This window comes from Bolinopsis microptera, chromosome 5 (genome assembly GCF_026151205.1).
Source record: "Bolinopsis microptera isolate Bmic1 chromosome 5, MBARI_Bmic_1.0, whole genome shotgun sequence".
Classification (NCBI taxonomy): domain Eukaryota; kingdom Metazoa; phylum Ctenophora; class Tentaculata; order Lobata; family Bolinopsidae; genus Bolinopsis; species Bolinopsis microptera.
In genome coordinates this window covers 4,193,330-4,210,607 of record NC_087076.1, presented here as the reverse complement: position 1 = coordinate 4,210,607, position 17,278 = coordinate 4,193,330, and the positions used below count along the sequence as shown (strand labels likewise).

Here is a 17,278-nt window from a genome sequence, read left to right as displayed (position 1 = left end):
AAAAAACTATGATCGCCATTGTTAGATGGCAAAAGTATCACCATTTGCATTGATTTGCCATCTAACTCTAAGATGAGAAGTATACGTACGGTACCCGGCTTAAAATACGTACGGTACAACTTTTTCTAAAGGCACGTACCGTACCTTTCCTCTTACGGTACAAAAATGGGAAACTTTTTAATTTTGTATTTCATCAAAGAAATATGAGTGACGAACGTATAATACTGCATAAAACTAATAGCTTATTTCGTAATCTTGCTGTAGCATGTAGACTGCCAGCGTAATGGCAGTTAAAATTAAATTTTAAATAATTTTGGATCAGAGTAAAAATTTCAGAACAGCAGACAATTTTTAACTCGCCGCGAATTTTGTGGCTTTTGTACCTTCAGTTTTAAAGGTACGTACCGTACGTACGTCTCTTCTTAGTTTGCCATGATATTCGGATTCCCAACTTAATCGCGAATGGCAATGATCCTTTGTCTTTCAAATAAATTTGTCAACACATTTGATAATAGTATTAGTAGACTTTTAATTTTACTTTAAATCAGATAACGTCAAGTTTTGAATTTGAAAATAAATAAAACAATCGATTCGGTAAACTGCATTTTTGCAGGACACGTTAGCCTTCAATAGCATTGACAAAGTCAACAATGACAATTTAAATCTAAAATCTAGGTCTAAAACAGAATACTAAATATAATCTTAGATGTGATAGAAACTAAAAACACATGGACCTAAATGCTATCTTTAAAACAGCCTGCCTTATCGAGTTATGGTGAATCAAAGGAGAGGTTCCTCTGGAGCTAGACTGTATCATTTTACCACAGCTGGTGCGAATAAATCAGCTTTAAGACAAAGGAACATATACTGAAATGAGGTAGATGAAGTGCCGCAGTTGCAACGTGACTGGGGTTTCATGCTAAGTTCACAAATAAAGGACGTGTTCAGTTGTAGAGTTTTGCAGAGGATATTATGTACAGGATTGCAGGCAGACGTCTACTTTTGATAACAATGTAACGTAAAGTAAACCAGCTGTTAAGTTTTACCATTGAAATAAAATGCCTCCGTAAATATTAATGCGATTAAAGTAAGGTATTCATATTTCACAAGGACGTGCTAGATGCGCATATAACCGGGATCACTGAACCAGGTTTATAGAAAACGGAACTCGATCTGAAGTGCGTGATGCTCAGAACTGTTGCTGGTCCCTTAAAATAGTTGGAAGGACCATGTGCTAAGAACCAAACCATGAATCCGAATCAAAACTGTATGTGTGTCTTGATTGGATCAGAGACCATTCAATTTCTTCATAATCTCCGGGAAAGAAGCTGGTTTAATTGAGTTATCTACGGTAGAGTGACCGCACCAAATTATATTACCCGCAATGTGGTTGTGGTTCACCTGCACTTCTGCAAAAATGTTACGAGACTCAACACAATGATCAAAGTTCTCAAATTGCACAGTTTCTCCAAATCTCATGGTAAGATAAAAGGTTCTGAACTCCGGGCTGATCAATTGTACAGTTCTCTATATCTACAGTTACTGGGCGGCGCTCAGCCTGTCATTCCGCCGAATCTCTATTGTTTATCAACATAATAGCCTGGGGTCCCCAGGTAATATCTACAGCAGACCTACGCTGGGCTTTGTCTCGTGCAATTACTACTCTTTTAGGTAAATACAAATGACATAATGATACATCTTTATAAATCAATTACTGTCAGTCTTAATTTGAGATCTGCCACATTTTGTGCAGTTGTCATTTCATTGTCTGACAGCTTTAAATATTTACAAACCTAAAATAAAATCTAACGTAGTAAACTGACCTAACATTACTTTTAAATTAAAAACAAGTTAAGAGTTAAATTTATCATTGCAATTGTATCTTATCTCTAAAAAACGTCACCATGTCGAGAGATCCCCGTTTACTGACGGTAGAAAACAGCAGATCATGGTGAATAAATATAATGCCGAATCTTAACATATTTTGTATCAACATTAAAATTTAAATAACAGCTCATATTAGAACTAAAGAACACGTTATGTTGTAATTTACAAAAATAAGTAGTGGTCGGTTGAGCATTGGGATGGAAGGGTGTTTGGATCTGTACCAATATAAATGCACGTTTGAAACTAAAATACTAAAACAGCGTTTAATTTAATCTCATCCGCAAAGTTTATCCTCTACAGCTTCTCAAATATCCACGTTCTTTAATGAAATCTATGACTAATATACAAAATACCCAATAGTTTATGATACAAATAAGTATATATAATGGTTTTTGATACGAGAAGGTAAAACAAGTTCAAATTCTGTTCAGAGCGATCATTCAATCCATAAATTGAAGCTCCAAAATAAAATCATTAATAGCGTTTCTAATGTTTACGCTGATTTCATAATTATAGTGTTTAATGTTTATGCATGGTGGAATTTACAAATTCGTTCCAATCGTGAGGCGAAGTGTCAGGTAATAGTATATAATTATATATGGAGAGTGGAGACGTAGACGAATTAAGTCACTGTTAGTGGAAGAGATTTTTGATGTCCTGCATTGCTTCTTCGATGTCAGCCGCAAACTTTCTTGAATTCTGAAAATAAAACAGAAAATAAAATTCTAAAATAACTCAGCGTTTCTTATTCCAACTGAGGAATTAAATGAACGATCCATACTAAACTGATGTCTGATACCTTACTCGGGATTATTACGACGGGTTTATTAACGACCGGTTAAAATATGGTTCGGGAAAAATATGGCGAAATTGCTCAAAACCCACCACATTTTCCCGGTCGCCATTTTACCGGTGTCCAACCTTTCAATTTTAGATTCAAAAATTTTGTCTCAGATGTAAATTTCCTTATTAGAGATAAGCAAGTTTAGAAATTTTCGCATTGCTAAAACTTGTGAAACAAGTCGAATTATCAATAATTGTTGAAAGTAGACAGAAATAATGACTCGTGGTTAGTCAAACTAGATGGAAAATAATTTTTAACATTTGAAGCGTAACAACCAGATCGATATTAAGATAAAGGGAGAGCTGTTTAGTCTTCCAATAAGTTGTAATCATCTTCGTTATCTTCATCTGGATCATCCCTTTCATCAGTTTTAATTAATTCAAGTTTTAATTTAACTGTTACTTTTACTTTGAGTCCTATTTCATTATGTAGAGATAGTCAATACCTAAGAAATTAAAAATTGGCCTATTTAAATCAAATTTGACAATAAGGATATATGACAAGAATTGGGCAAAAAGGTGAATTTTTTGCAATTTTAGCCAAATGAAGTCGAAAAACCTACAACAAGTGTCCCAATAGTCTTCTTTAGTGAATATAAGACAACGATTAAAATATGAGCACCCATACCCCTTGGGAACCCTAAAAGCTGAGTAGGCGGGTTTATTAACGACCGGTGAAAATGTGGTTCGGGAAAAATATGGCGAAATTACCCTAAACCCACCACTTTATCCCGGTCATAATAATCCCGAGTAAGGTAGTTAAATTCAAACTGACCGTGTTAGGACAAGCTTTTTTAGAGGAGACGTGAAAGAAGATGTTATCTTCTCCAGCAATGATGTAGGAGACTCCGTAACCGTCATCAGCTACAGGACCAAACCCTCCTCCGGCGGATATCCTGGGAGAATACAGTGGAATGTTTTTATTTATCGGGCGGTAAAACCCCCCGGCACCCCCCCCCCCTCCCCGGCCAATGATCATACTGAATACTGATTTTTTAATTCTAGTGAGTGTTATTAGAGAGTTTTATTAGAGAGTGTTTGGTTACCTGTCCGGGAATTTGCGGAGATCAGTGTGGGTTCCCTGACCGTAGGGGGTCTGACTTGTGCTCAACCTCCAGGGTTCACTCAATACTTCCTGAGAATAGTATCAGTTTGAAGATATTTGACTTTTGTCCAGATAATATATTCAGTGGTATTTACATATCCACCTGTAATCATTAATCAATTACTCTTTATCTTTTCAAAATTAACATTCCACACCATCACCTTATATTATTAGGGAAGTCGTTAATTAATGAACCTTATCAAAGTAAAGAATACCGTTTTATCGTACATTTATCTCATTGATTAATTATACCTGAAGGAAGGGAGATTCTTCGCCGAGGAACTTGCTCACAATGTAAAGACAGAACATGTGCCGATCAACTCCTGGCAAGTGGGAAGTTAACAAGAGCACGTCACGTGACTAGATCACATGTGATAAGAAAGTTGAAACAGTGATTGAACAATTTATCATGATGCGATCATTTTCATAGCTTATGATTTCTATGTCCTCTTTAAGAAGTGAAAATATAATATTTGAAGAGTTACCTTTAAGAAGTAAAAATAAAGATAATATTTGTTACCTTTAAGAAGTGAAAATAAAGATAATATTTGTTACCTTTAAGAAGTAAAAATAAAGATAATATTTGTTACCTTTAAGAAGTGAAAATAAAGATAATATTTGTTACCTTTGCCACTCATACTCTCACGGAAAAGGTCAGTGTGTCTGTTGACTGCTGTTTTTAGTAATGCTTTACATTCGTCTTTCTGAGATGTCGATACAATCTAAATCGTGTTTAGTGACACAACTTTGAGAAATTTAATAACATTAATGCATCGATTTCTTCTCGATCGAGGGTCGCCCAGAAAGAATTTAAGACATTAGTTGCATTATTAGTAGAAGAATGGGGGTTAAAATTGATTCTGAACCGTTTACCAAATATTTCCGACCCCTAGAGGTATAAAGCAACATTTCCAGCAAACAAGAAATGTTAAATGACTCACAGGTTCTTTCTCAATGACAGCCCTGGCAAACGCGCAGGCCTCTGAAGTACAGGACCGCACTGTTTCTGTTCTACCGGATCTAAACAGCCTCGTCATTGAACTCTCGTATGTGAGACAGAACTTATCTTGATTCTGTGGAATACCGGGGTTTATTACCGGGGTTTATATACAACACTTTCAACAGAATACCGGGGTTTATATACCACACTTTCAACATTATATGAAAACGTACAAGAATATTCTCGAACATCAACGTATAATAATTCATGGAATTTATAAGAATTATTTACTTTGTAGTGAGCAAGTTGCAGTGCTATCTGGATGTAAGCATCAGGACTGATTTTACAGGTCTTGATAAAGCCTTTCCCGTAGTTGTCGTGTTTCATGATATGTAGATCCAGGTCTGCCTTCATATCATCAGCTACACCTCGCGCTACTTCTACCTGATCTACTGCCTGGATCATAGTGAGGATTAGAACAACTGTGGTAACGAGAAATAAGGGATTCAGTAGAAGCCATCTGGATACATTTGTCTAGACTCACGTTTGATAGGTCACAAGAGCGTTAATATCATAATAGTAAAGATAATAGTAATATTATAATAGTAAAGAGCAGTAATACTATTACACGAGTCTACAGACAACAGATGTTAACATCAAGTGGAATCAATCAGGCGTTGGTTATCACATTGTTCAATTCTACTGATAAATCATAATTTATTTATCAAGACAATACAATTTATTGGTTCATGACGTCATTAAACCAATTACAGCGACAAAATAATAGCAACTCCCCCACATCAATCATAACGTCCTATAACGGCAATTTGCTCAGAGAGTTACAAGCCAGGTCTAGGTACTGGCATGGTGACGTCACTGGCATTGTGACGTCACTAAACCACTAGAATTAAACAAACGAACCTCTGCAGGAATATCCCATCTGAGTCTCCTAGGAGGGGAGAGGATGGTGTCGTCACGTGGTTGTCCTCTACAGTTACCATTAGCGTCGTAGCCAAGCTCTATGTCCCAGTTAAAACACTCTTCTGCTAAATGGGAGATGATTGTAGCGTCCGCCCACGAGTGCTCAGCGTTCATCCCAATCTGAGGCGGAAATTATAATTATGGTAATACTATTTAGTGATAAACTCATGGAGCAACATTTTGAATTATATGATGCTTATTTTATCAGATTTTCGGGATGATGTATACTTTGTATAGGAACGGTACATACTACATAGTATCGCGCACACTATTACCACTACTTAATACTTAGTAAACAAAACCATTATATTAGCAGTTAAAAGTTTCTCGGTTACCCTGACTCAATAAAACTGTACTAGAACATTCCAATCATAAAGTGAAAGTGAAAGTGAATCGTACCTTTCCGTTCTTGAAGACGACGACGTTGAAGCTCTTATCGTACCAGATATGGTCCCCACACAACATTCCTTTAGCGTAGTCATCCAGCATATCTGGGTTTTCCTTGTCATACCCCGGCTCACTGTCATCAAGGATGGCGACAAACAGCGACTGCGGGGAAAAGAGGTCAGATTATAGCTAATTTGTTATCTATCTCTAAAAGTTTTCACTTATGTTGCTATTAATTAAAACTTTTTTGTATCGTAGTCTGACGCCCAACCCCCCCCCCCCCCCCCCTTCCTCAATCCTCATGGGACTCCCCCGGCCCCCACAGATCTCCCACCTGCTCTATGAGATGAAGAGAGTGTCTGTTTGTTCCCTTGCTGAAGAAGGTCTCTCTGAAAGAGGCCCACTTGCTCCTCTCGCCAGACGTCATCGCCGACAGATCTTCCTCTCCGGGTGATGCAACGTCTGTTTTACTTGCTTCCTGAAAAAAGTGTAAAGTTTCAATGATAACTTCATTTTAGCTTTTTATAAAAATCAAAACTTGTTGTCAAGTCCACTTCTCTTGAATACCCAATCACTCTTGCTAACGATATAAACAAAATGCTTGATTTTTTACTCCACTTTGCATCATTTAACATGTAGGGTGATCCAAAAGTCCTGCCTAAACTTTATTTCTAAATTCTAAATAATTTCTAAACGGTGCAAGATAACTAATTTATGTAAAAGCTTTCTGAAGTACCTCGATCCAGATGATTTGTTTCTGCAACTCAATAGGTGTGAGCTGCCTCCCTCCGGAGATGACATTGAGCACATACCATTTACCTTGACTGTAGAGGGCTACGTGTTTAGCGTCAGTATAATGCTCGATTGTGTCTGAAAATGCAACCAGAGTAGATTAATTGAGGGGTAGTGTGTAGGAAGATACATATCTGTTAGTTGCATATCATGATATGCCCCTGTTCTTAATACCGAATCATGTGTCGATCCTTTACGATGCTCAAAATGTCACTCATTTGAAACAGTTTATATACTAAACGATATGGCCGCCCATCATATTATTGTAGCATTACAAGCAAACAAACCTTGGACGAGTTGAGGAAGTCGGGTGGTACTGAAAGTTCTAGGGTACTGTTCACAACACAACGGCGCTGTTCCCATAGCGAATCTCTGAGAAGTGAAAGTGAAAGAGAAAGTGAAAAGCGAATCTCTGAGAAATTTCGACATTAAAGATGGCTGTTTTAGAATTCTCATCAGTTTTGCTAACAAAATACTGTTCTTCTTTTTAGAAACGATGAGTTGGTAAACAAATACCAGGTGATAATATCGTTACAATTTCTTACCGGAGCAAGTGTCTGTCTGTCGACATCGTTCTTGAATTTCATGAGGGATGTGATGATGTTAGCTAGTCTAGCAGAGCGGACGTGAGTTGGAGTAAACTGAATTGCGTCCTGAAAATAATTCGTTATTTAATATTGCCTGCCGTTTTATTTTTATGTGGCAGCGTTTGGCTGAAACATTCTAGGCGGCTGCAGCGTATACATAGGTGTAAGTGACAAAGATTTAAGGTAAAAAACTAAATTTCGATGAGAACAGATTTTGAGATTGTATCTTCGATTTTGTTCATGACCCAAGGAGGCTATCTACATCGTCAAAAACCAGGTCCAAGATTTTTATAATCGGATATAAAGAACATATATTAAGGCCTTTCTCAAACTTTTGCCCGGGCAATCTCTTCTAAATGATCCTCAGAACATATCCTGCAAGTTTCAGGGTAATTGCTCAAAAACTGTAAAAAGACTCGATTTTTAGACTCGATTTTCAGAACGCGCGATTGAAAAACGCTCGCGCAATACGATTACTGATAAGCGCGGACCTTCTAATGTTAGTATTAGAAACAACTAAAAAGTCTATTTCGAACATTTTTCATGAAGACCCCCAATGATTGATGTGCTGGGAAATCGCGTTATTAAGTTATTATTAGGTTTGACTGTAGTTCGCTGGTAATTTTTCATAATTTTGTTTTATAGGAGTATCTTTTAACTGCGATAGTGAATACCGGCCACTTCATAATTCAATATTCCCAATTACCTGAAATATTAAAATAGAAGTAAAAACATACGGTTTATTTCAAACTTCTCTTTTTAAAATACAATGTCATCTAATTTAATAATCAATCATGACCCCTAATATCATGACAACCTCAAGCTCACTCCCTTAACAAAGCTCGCTTAGTAAAAAGTACGTTGAGTTATTTTAGTTCCTTTATTTCCGATGAGAAAGATAAAATCAAATAGAAAATCACTGTATCCGTGAGACACTGAAAGATCACCCACACATGTGAATATGTCTACAGTTTCCATCAGGACACCGAGTGGTCCCAGGAGGACAGTCATCGTCATCATCATCACACCTCTCTCTGCACTCTCCATCATCACACCTCTGTTCTCCTGCTTCACAAGCTTTTGAGCAGTCCGTTATGACGAAGATCTTGTCTGTATTTTTACCATCTTTAGGCTTGTTAGATCCACACAGCTGGTAGCCCTTATTCTTGTTGTAGTAGAGTCCTTTACATCCTGGCGTCTCCAAGCATAGATCCTTGGCATCATCAAATTCCTTCTCGGTGAGTTGCTTTTTATCATCATCTTTGAGTTTTTTGCCGAGTTTCTTGCCACTTATTTCCTCCCAACAAAGGTTTTCAGTTATCTTAAAGGTCATGCGATTTCGATTACCATTGCATCCAGACCAGATAATGATTTCGCATTCATTGTCCGGTTTAGGAGAACCTTCTTTAGGGTGCCAACACCTTGAACCACCCTGGACCTGGAAACCATCACTAGTTTTAGACCATTTTAGTGCACTGTTACAAGCTCCGAAGGTTATCAAACTGCCACTCTGGTTGGGATTCGAGGTTGTAAGGCACAAGTCCGTGACTTTATCCTGTACGTAACCCTTGTCTGTGAGGCAGAACTGACGGTCACATCCAATATCTGTCAGTATTGCTCCATTGCTCTCTGAGTCATCTAAGTCTACGCATCTGCCTCCAAAATGTTTTATGGACCCGCATTTAACTGAATCTCCGACCTCAAAATCTTCTTTATCTTCATCTTCCTCATCTTCGTCATCGCCATCCCACTTATCGCACTGCTGATCGTTCCTGCATTCAAAAGTCGGGATAGTGGCAGCAGTATTTATCAAGCAAATGTTGTCCTGATCTCGGGACATCTTAATGTAGCCCTTGTCGCCCCAACGAGCCCCCCAAGAGTTCCTCACGTTCCAGTACCCCTTCCCGTACCCAACCAGATCCACAGCATGGTCTGCTCCTACCTGGCACTTGCAACCCTTATCTGCTTGACATACGTAGATCCCGGTTCTGTATGTAAAAAATGGCGTGTTCATCGTTTGAATGCCAACTGAAATCACGTGATCGGCTGCGACTTCTAACAAGCTGCTATCAAACTGAGGCAACAGTTTCCAACCTGTTACACGTGCTTTTTTCAATCCATTTGGAACACCTTTCATGTTACAGGGTCTGTCTTTGGCGACGTAATTGAAATCCTTTTCTAGTGCTAGCCGATCGACAGCTTTTACATAATCGTACGGCCACGCCATATGGCCACCTTGACATCCATCACCACTATCTATTAATTCTTGTGCACAGTCCAAACTCTCCTGGTCGCTGAAAGAAACCTGATCCCCAGTTTCTATGAAATAGTTTCCTTCTAGAGCTGCGGTTGCAGAGAAAGCCCAAGAACTTCCGCAGTCATTCTGGTTCTTGATGGGGGGCAATGCACCTCTTGTAACCCAGTTCACACTTGACGGCTGTTTATGAATTTCGAACGTTTCCCCCTGTCTTCTGCGTAGCACTATTCTTTTTTCTGTATCTAGTTTGGCCTCCCATCTAGAAATGTTGACTCTGTTCAAAGTGAGCATGTTCGCAATCTCCTCATTTGTCATGACTGACATGAAGTTCAGACCCGCGGTATATGGCAGTGACTTGTCATCGTTCACGTCGTTCACAATTTCGACTTGTTTTCTGAAGTTAGCCATTCTTTCCCTCATTTCACCCTTGCACGCTCTCTTTGTCAATGCCTGAAGTAATTTTGTGAGGATTGGATTTATTCTCAAAACATTACTGTATTGGCAAAAAAGGGGAAAGGAGCACAGCATAAATATACAAAGTTTTAAAAATAGCGTTTCTTTCTGTAAATACCTGGATTCCGTATTGTCCGTGGTATTTGTCGTAGGTTGAACGAAACATCGCAGGAATGTCATTAACATGATTCTTCCCCCGGAACGAACCCGAAACTATATTCGCGTTCAACAACAAAATAAAAGCAGTGAACATCATCATGATAAAAATAATTGTGGTAACGAAAACTGTGGAGATGGTTATATTATGGGAAGGGTTTATTTAAGTATGTGGAATTGTTCATACTCTCTCAAAGAAGGGAGGGTTCACATACAACGTCACAATTATAGGGGGATCGGTTGGAGAGTTTCAAATTCCACACAATAGCCATGAATGAAATTGCTGACGGAGTAGCTGGGGTGGGTCTGAATTGGCATAATATATGTGATTATTCACTGTAGTATAATACCTTTTGCATCTGACACTATTGGAACCGTTTGAAGTTCTTTTGTGTAGATAAAAGACTTTAAAGAGCCTAATACTGGCCAGGGCCTAGATGGGACAGTTTGACTCCACAAGCTAAAGGCCATTCGAAATTGTTTTCTATTGAGAAAATATTGCGCAAACAGCAAGTTAGCTTTAACAATAATATGACAATTTCTTCTACCGATCTGGACTATCAAACAATGCAAGAGGTGACCATTATGGGGTCGTTCAAATATTGCGTAATCAGCTAAGGGGGGAGGGGGGGGGGGGGTGTTTCCGAATGATTAATTAATGTTATTTTGACACAATAGCTATATGATTACGTAATATGTGAACGACCCCGGCCCTATTTGGATAATCTTTGGAGGAGCTAGTTGATTGCGAATCTCAGAGTAAACTAGGAGAAAGTTACGGTTATTCCTTAAATTGTTATTTCCTCCTCCCTCAAGACACACGGTGTCCTTATTGGCGGCGCAATATTTGGGAGTCATCTGTCACATAGCATTTTAGCTATTTTATTATAATAAATATAGAATTCTTTCTGTATGTCTGTATGTACGACCGCCCACGTGCAAATTAGATGAAAAATAGGAATTTGCACAGTAACCATGGTAACATTGGAACAAACGCAAGAAATACAACAAGCCTTGCAGCTCTGGCAAACAGTTTATCTGAAAAGTAAATCTTCTTAAAATTCTTCTGAATGTTCTTTTGAACAGCTTGACAGAGGTGAAAGTAGCAATTTCTCACATACCATCCTGGCAACTCTACATAAAAGCATTCACTCTGGCCAAGGACATGATGTTAGGGAGAGTCTGGTTTACTGCAGTCGATGTCTCTACCAGGGCTTCTGATATGAGGTTCTGTGTCGCCGAAAGAGGTTGATCTGCAGCTTTCCTTTTCAGGGATCTTAGGCATTCTCTTCGTTCAGGGGCTGCGAGGTCTGCTTCGTGGTTGTGGGTTTTCGTACTCAATCTGAGAGAATCGTCTGAGAGGGATAGATAGCACAGACACGGACACTTCGTAGGAAGTTTGTGCTTGCAGCACCGCCAGGAAGATGCGAGGGCTGAATCCTTGTTCTTCTTCCGGCCTCCCCTGCAGACGAGGTACGTCATACATTTGAGGTACGTTGTGACACGTGTTCAATTGAAACATGCCAGCCTTCACTTAACAGAATTTAATTTTAAGTGTTCTTGTGACGGTCTTCCAACGTCAAGGACCTAAACTTTGCTTTGAGATAATTTGATACTTATGAATGATGAAACGGAGAACTGCCATTGTTACGTAACACATTAATAACTTTAAGGTTCCCTTTTACGATTTTCACAAGTAAACAATCCATCAATTTACGCATTGCAAGATCTTTCATTCAAGTTAAAGCCAGATTTTACATGGTGATTACGATGGAAGGAGCCAAACAGGGGTGAAAATAATTTGTATCGCCAATAGCATCATTACTAATACTATTAAGCTAATGGAAGCCACTCCTCAGAAATTGACAGACAAAGGTGACCTAAGTGGGCCTTTATAAAGCGAGTTGTCCGATGGATTTTTCATTATTTTTGGTTTTGAAGTTGCACAGCTTATAGAAGACTTGTTATTCAGTTTGGGAAGAAGTACATGGTATTTCTCATTGCAGTGCTCACACTTTTCCTTGCCAACGGTAGCTTGGTGGTAATCAGATCAAAGAATTTAAAAAGGCCAAAAAATGTGTAAAGAACTGCATGGCAGCGGCAGAATGTGAGTCCAAAGATTGTAAGAAACAGTGCATAACGGAATGCTATCCAGGAGATCTAGATAAGGAAACTATCGAAGAATTTAAAAAGGACAAAGAATGCACGAAGAACTGCATGGCAGCGGCAGAATGCGAGACCTTAGACTGTAAGAAACAGTGCATGGCTGAATGCTGGCCAGGAAAAGATCTAGATAAGGAACCTAAAAGAAAGGAGGTCCACAGCCGCAACATGGAGCATGATAAAAGGATGGGAGGTGGCAAAAAGGAGAAAAAAGGTGGCAAAAAGGAGAAAAAAGGTGGCAAACAATACCAAGATAGAGAAATGAGGGGCAGGGACAAAAGGATTTCGCGATTATTTTGGCCAAATTTCGCGGTACCGCGAAATTTAACAGGCTATACATTAAACTACACATAAAATTTGTCGCGGAGAATGGGAAATTTCGCGATTTCGTACATGCCGCGAAATCCTTTTGTCCCTGATGAGGGGTGACAAAAAGCACGGTCCAGTCAAAAAGGGCCGAAAAGAATACAGGAAAGATTAGAAGAGGCCCAATGAGGATATGAATGATTCTCACGAATTATGTTCTTCATATTTTAAATTCTAGTTTAATATGCAAATATAAAAATTGTTTTACTTGTAAATTGTGAAGAAATTCAGATTGATGTGAACCGGGTTGTAAATTTCTAAACGGTGTTAAATTTAAAGTACAAGAAATCAATCGCGAACCTAAAAAATAGTATCGAACACGTTGTCACACTACAGCAACGCCATCGCCCTACTATCGTAACTGATCATCCTCAAAGAAGTGCCACCGGGAACAGACTAACCATACTGTAATTCAATTACAGTGAGAACACGTGACGAATCACTTGACAAAAGTAATTCCCCGGAGCAGGAGCTTGTCAGAACTATATTTCACAGTGGTTTATAGGACTATATCCTGGCAGATGTATATTGTATAGGTTTACTAAACATTTGCAACGACCTCTGTAGTCTGTACCACCAATACCATTGTTATGTTACCACCTTCAGCTCTCATGGCCTTTAAAACTACTCAAAGTGAAATGTGTTAAATTGATAGCCACTTTGCTTGGTTCTACTTTTATTATAATATACTCTGGTAATATTAATGGCATAGTAAAAAAAATGATATCCAAGAATTCAGTAATACTTAATTATTGATAAATAATCACAATTTTTTGCAACTAAATAATCCCTGCACAGTTTTAAGAATCCCATCCCTTATTCACTCAACCCGGTTTGGTTTGTTGAGTGATATTTCGTCTTTTTTCTACTTTATCTACGGTGATATCTTCAAGGCGGCAGCCCTTGTGTATTGTGTAATTATGTAGCTGTCTAGTGTTCGCACATGTGGATATGTTTACAAACTCCATCAGGACACCGAGTGGTCCCAGGAGGACAGTCATCGTCATCGTCATCACACCTCTCTCTGCACTCTCCATCATCACACCTCTGTTCTCCTGCTTCACAAGCTTTTGAGCAGTCCCTTATGACAAAGATCTTTTCTTTATTTTTACCATCTTTGGGCTTGTTAGATCCACACAGCTGGTAGCCCTTATTCTTGTTGTAGTAGAGTCCTTTACATCCTGGCGTCTCTAAGCATAGATCCTTGGCATCATCAAATTCCTTCTCGATGAGTTGCGTTTTATCATCACCTTTGAGTTTTTTGCCGAGTTTCTTGCCACTTATTTCCTCCCAACAAAGGTTTTCAGTTATCTTAAAACTTAAGCGATCTCCAGTACATCCAGAATAGATAACGATTTTGCATTCATTGTGAGGGTTTGGACGACCTCCTTTAGGGTGCCAACACCTTGAACCACCCTGGATCTGGAAACCATCACTAGTTTCAGACCATTTTAGTGCACTGTTACAAGCTCCGAAGGTTATCAAATTGTTACTCCGGTTGGGATTCGAGGTTGTAAGGCACAAGTCCGTGACTTTATCTTGTACGTAACCCTTGTCTGTGAGGCAGAACTGACGGTCACATCCAATATCTGTCAGTATTGCTCCCTTGCTCTCTGAGTCATCTAAGTCTACGCATCTGCCTCCAAAATGTTTTATGGACCCGCATTTAACTTCATCTCCTACATCATAATCGTCTTCTTCTTCTTCATCTTCCTCCTCATCTTCGTCATCGCCATCCCACTTATCGCACTGCTGATCTTTCCTGCATTGAAAAGTCGGGATAGTGGCAACAGTATTTATCAAGCAAATGTTGTCCTGATCTCGGGACATCTTAATGTAGCCCTTGTCGCCCCAACGAGCCCCCCAAGAGTTCCTCACGTTCCAGTACCCCTTCCCGTACCCAACCAGATCCACAGCATGGTCTCCCCATAATTGGCAGTTGCAACCCTTATCTGGTAGACAAACATATATCCCAGATCTGTACAGGGAAAATGGCGTGTTCGTCGTTTGAATGCCAACTGAAATCACGTGATCGGCTGCGGCTTCTAACAAGCTGCTATCAGACTGAGGCAGCTGTCTCCAACCTGTTACACGTGCTTTTTTCAATCCATTTGGAACACCTTTCATGTTACAGGGTCTATCCTTGGCGACATAATTGAAATCCTTTTCTAGTGCTAACCGATCGACAGCTTTTACATAATCGTACGGCCACACCATATGGCCACCTTGACATCCATCACCACCATCTATTAATTCTTGTGCACAGTCCAAACTCTCCTGGTCGCTGAAAGAAACCTGATCCCCAGTTTCTATGAAGTAGTTTCCTTCTAGAGCCGTGGTTGCAGAGAATACCCAGCAGCTTCCGCATTGTTCCTGGTTCTTGATGGGGGGCAATGCACCTCTTGTAACCCAGTTCACACTTGACGGCTGTTTGAATATTCCCTCTTTTTCTCTGCGTACTCTTCTTTTTTCTGTATCTGGTTCGGCCTCCCATCTAGAAATGTTGACTCTGTTCAAAGTGAGCATGTTCGCAATCTCCTCATTTGTCATGACTGACATGAAGTTCAGACCCGCGGTATATGGCAGTGACTTGTCATCGTTCACGTCGTTCACAATCTCAACTTGTTTTCTGAAGTTAGCCATTCTTTCTCTCATTTCACCCTTGCACGCTCTCTTTGTCAATGCCTGAAGTAATTTTGTGAGGATTGGATTTATTCTCAAAACATTGCTGCATTAACAAAAAAGGGAAAAGGAGCACAGCTTGAGTATGTCAAATTTTAAAAATAGCGTTTTTTTTCTCTGTAAATACCTGGATTCCGTATTGTCCGTGGTATTTGTCGTAGGTTGAGCGAAACATTGCAGGAATATCATTAACATGATTCTTCCCCCGGAACGAACCCGAAACTATATTCGCTTTCAGCAACAAAATAAAAGCAGTGAACATCATCATGATACAAATAATTGTGGTAACGAGAACTGTGGAGCTGATAATATGGAAGGGTTTATATAAGAGTCAGTCAATATAGTCTAACTCGTCCAAATAAAATATAATGCTGTTTGTACTCAGACCGTTTAATATAAAGCTTTATTTCATTTCTAAAAGAGACTTTGTTGTGGTTAAGTTGGATAAATTCTGCAACCCTTCTGGCACCATGAACTTTGACACCTTTCAAATTTGTCCCTTTGTTTTGAAAAAAAAACAATAAATTTGCCTTGACAATTTAATTAGTTGATTATAATTTAACTACAATTTAATTATAAGAAAAGGCGTTTTATTCTCTTTCAAATATTGTGAAACATTAAACACGTAGAGGTGTAGTGCCGAGTAGGGTTGGACATCCTGACGACAAGAGATTGATATCACAAAAGAAGCAAAGGGTAAATTGATAAAAACAAGAGATTAATATCACAAAAGAAGCAAAGTGTAAATTGATAAAAACAAGAGATTGATATACTACAATTTAATTATAAGAAAAGGCGTTTTATTCTCTTTCAAATATTGTGAAACATTAAACACGTAGAGGTGTAGTGCCGAGTAGGGTTGGACATCCTGACGACAAGAGATTGATATCACAAAAGAAGCAAAGGGTAAATTGATAAAAACAAGAGATTAATATCACAAAAGAAGCAAAGTGTAAATTGATAAAAACAAGAGATTGATATCACAAAAGAAGCAAAGGGTATATTGATAAAAGAAAAGATTGATACCACAAACTGTAGCGTAATAATTATCAGTAAATGTTCAATAAAAATAATTCTCGTGACTGGGAAGGTTTGTACGTTTGTATATTACGTTTGTATATTTTGGTTTTTCATTTTTGAGTCTTTGGTCTCACTTAGGCTAAATGAGCTATTTTTTGCATATTGACACAAAACAATTCTACATAAAACATGACTAATGGCTGTTTCGATCATTTAGTAATAGCTTACTGCTTAGAGCGACCACATGATAAGGTAGCTAACGTTGAAACGTTCATACTTCATGCCAAATGTTCTAAATGGCCTACTGATAAATTGTGATAAGAAATGAGACCAGTCTTGTTCCATAACACAACCTTTCTCAATAACCCCTTAATGTTCAGTATCCATTAAATAATATGAAATATACGTTTAAGGGGTTAAACGTATATTTCATATTATTTAATGGATACTGAACATTGCTCAGTGAGCACGATTATGTGCGATGTAAAATTTAATTTTGTAAGAAATCTATCTTGATTGGTAGAAAAATGTACATTTCAGAGCACGGACGTCCTGGTTTCAAATATCGAACATAATCGAGAATATTTACATTACATCTTCATCAGGTTAGGTTTGAGGCCAACGCCCAATTAATGCAGGAATGTCACGTGAAGGAGCGA

General features: G+C 38.6%; 3 protein-coding genes across 7 annotated transcripts in view; all 3 read right to left on the bottom strand.

The window, feature by feature from the left end:
- Nucleotides 1–17,278, bottom strand: part of LOC134816165 (sodium-dependent phosphate transport protein 2B-like) — a 131,845-nt gene that overhangs the window by 81,804 nt on the left and 32,763 nt on the right. The gene's annotated exons all lie outside the window — the stretch shown is intronic.
- LOC134816162 (carnitine O-palmitoyltransferase 1, liver isoform-like) overlaps nucleotides 591–17,278 on the bottom strand; it is a 40,014-nt gene continuing 23,326 nt past the window's right edge. For 2 of the 4 annotated variants that reach the window (XM_063824931.1, XM_063824933.1), the window contains 13 exons: nucleotides 7,481–7,588; nucleotides 7,223–7,307; nucleotides 6,880–7,013; nucleotides 6,478–6,621; nucleotides 6,156–6,305; nucleotides 5,697–5,876; nucleotides 5,067–5,231; nucleotides 4,777–4,908; nucleotides 4,461–4,557; nucleotides 4,088–4,158; nucleotides 3,777–3,865; nucleotides 3,506–3,626; nucleotides 591–2,586 (listed from right to left, as the gene is read on the bottom strand). In XM_063824931.1, coding sequence (XP_063681001.1) covers nucleotides 2,521–2,586; nucleotides 3,506–3,626; nucleotides 3,777–3,865; nucleotides 4,088–4,158; nucleotides 4,461–4,557; nucleotides 4,777–4,908; nucleotides 5,067–5,231; nucleotides 5,697–5,876; nucleotides 6,156–6,305; nucleotides 6,478–6,621; nucleotides 6,880–7,013; nucleotides 7,223–7,307; nucleotides 7,481–7,588 — 1,542 coding nt within the window. In that variant the 3' untranslated portion in view covers nucleotides 591–2,520. The remainder of the gene's footprint in view (nucleotides 2,587–3,505; nucleotides 3,627–3,776; nucleotides 3,866–4,087; nucleotides 4,159–4,460; nucleotides 4,558–4,776; nucleotides 4,909–5,066; nucleotides 5,232–5,696; nucleotides 5,877–6,155; nucleotides 6,306–6,477; nucleotides 6,622–6,879; nucleotides 7,014–7,222; nucleotides 7,308–7,480; nucleotides 7,589–17,278) is intronic. The other 2 variants (XM_063824932.1, XM_063824934.1) reach the window with 1 other exon arrangement.
- Nucleotides 13,117–16,164, bottom strand: LOC134816164 (cysteine proteinase 2-like). Of its 2 annotated transcripts, XR_010160360.1 has the most exons (3): nucleotides 15,727–16,164; nucleotides 13,685–15,602; nucleotides 13,117–13,580 (listed from the first exon to the last, which is right to left on the bottom strand). XR_010160360.1 is itself a non-coding variant. In XM_063824935.1 (2 exons), the coding sequence occupies exons 1-2, from the start codon at nucleotides 15,865–15,867 to the stop codon at nucleotides 13,848–13,850; spliced, it is 1,896 nt and encodes a 631-aa protein (XP_063681005.1). In that variant the 5' UTR covers nucleotides 15,868–16,164; the 3' UTR covers nucleotides 13,667–13,847. The 2 variants fall into 2 exon arrangements, 1 of the variants encoding a protein (XP_063681005.1); XM_063824935.1 differs by lacking the exon at nucleotides 13,117–13,580 and having other exon boundaries at nucleotides 13,667–15,602.

Bases quoted from the DNA above. Each gene is read 5' to 3' on its own strand.
- LOC134816164 (XM_063824935.1), bottom strand. From the start codon at position 15,867: ATGATGATGTTCACTGCTTTTATTTTGTTGCTGAAAGCGAATATAGTT. The intron at 15,603-15,726 runs GTATTTACAGAG...AAATTACTTCAG, and splicing joins ACGGACAATACGGAATCCAG to GCATTGACAAAGAGAGCGTG.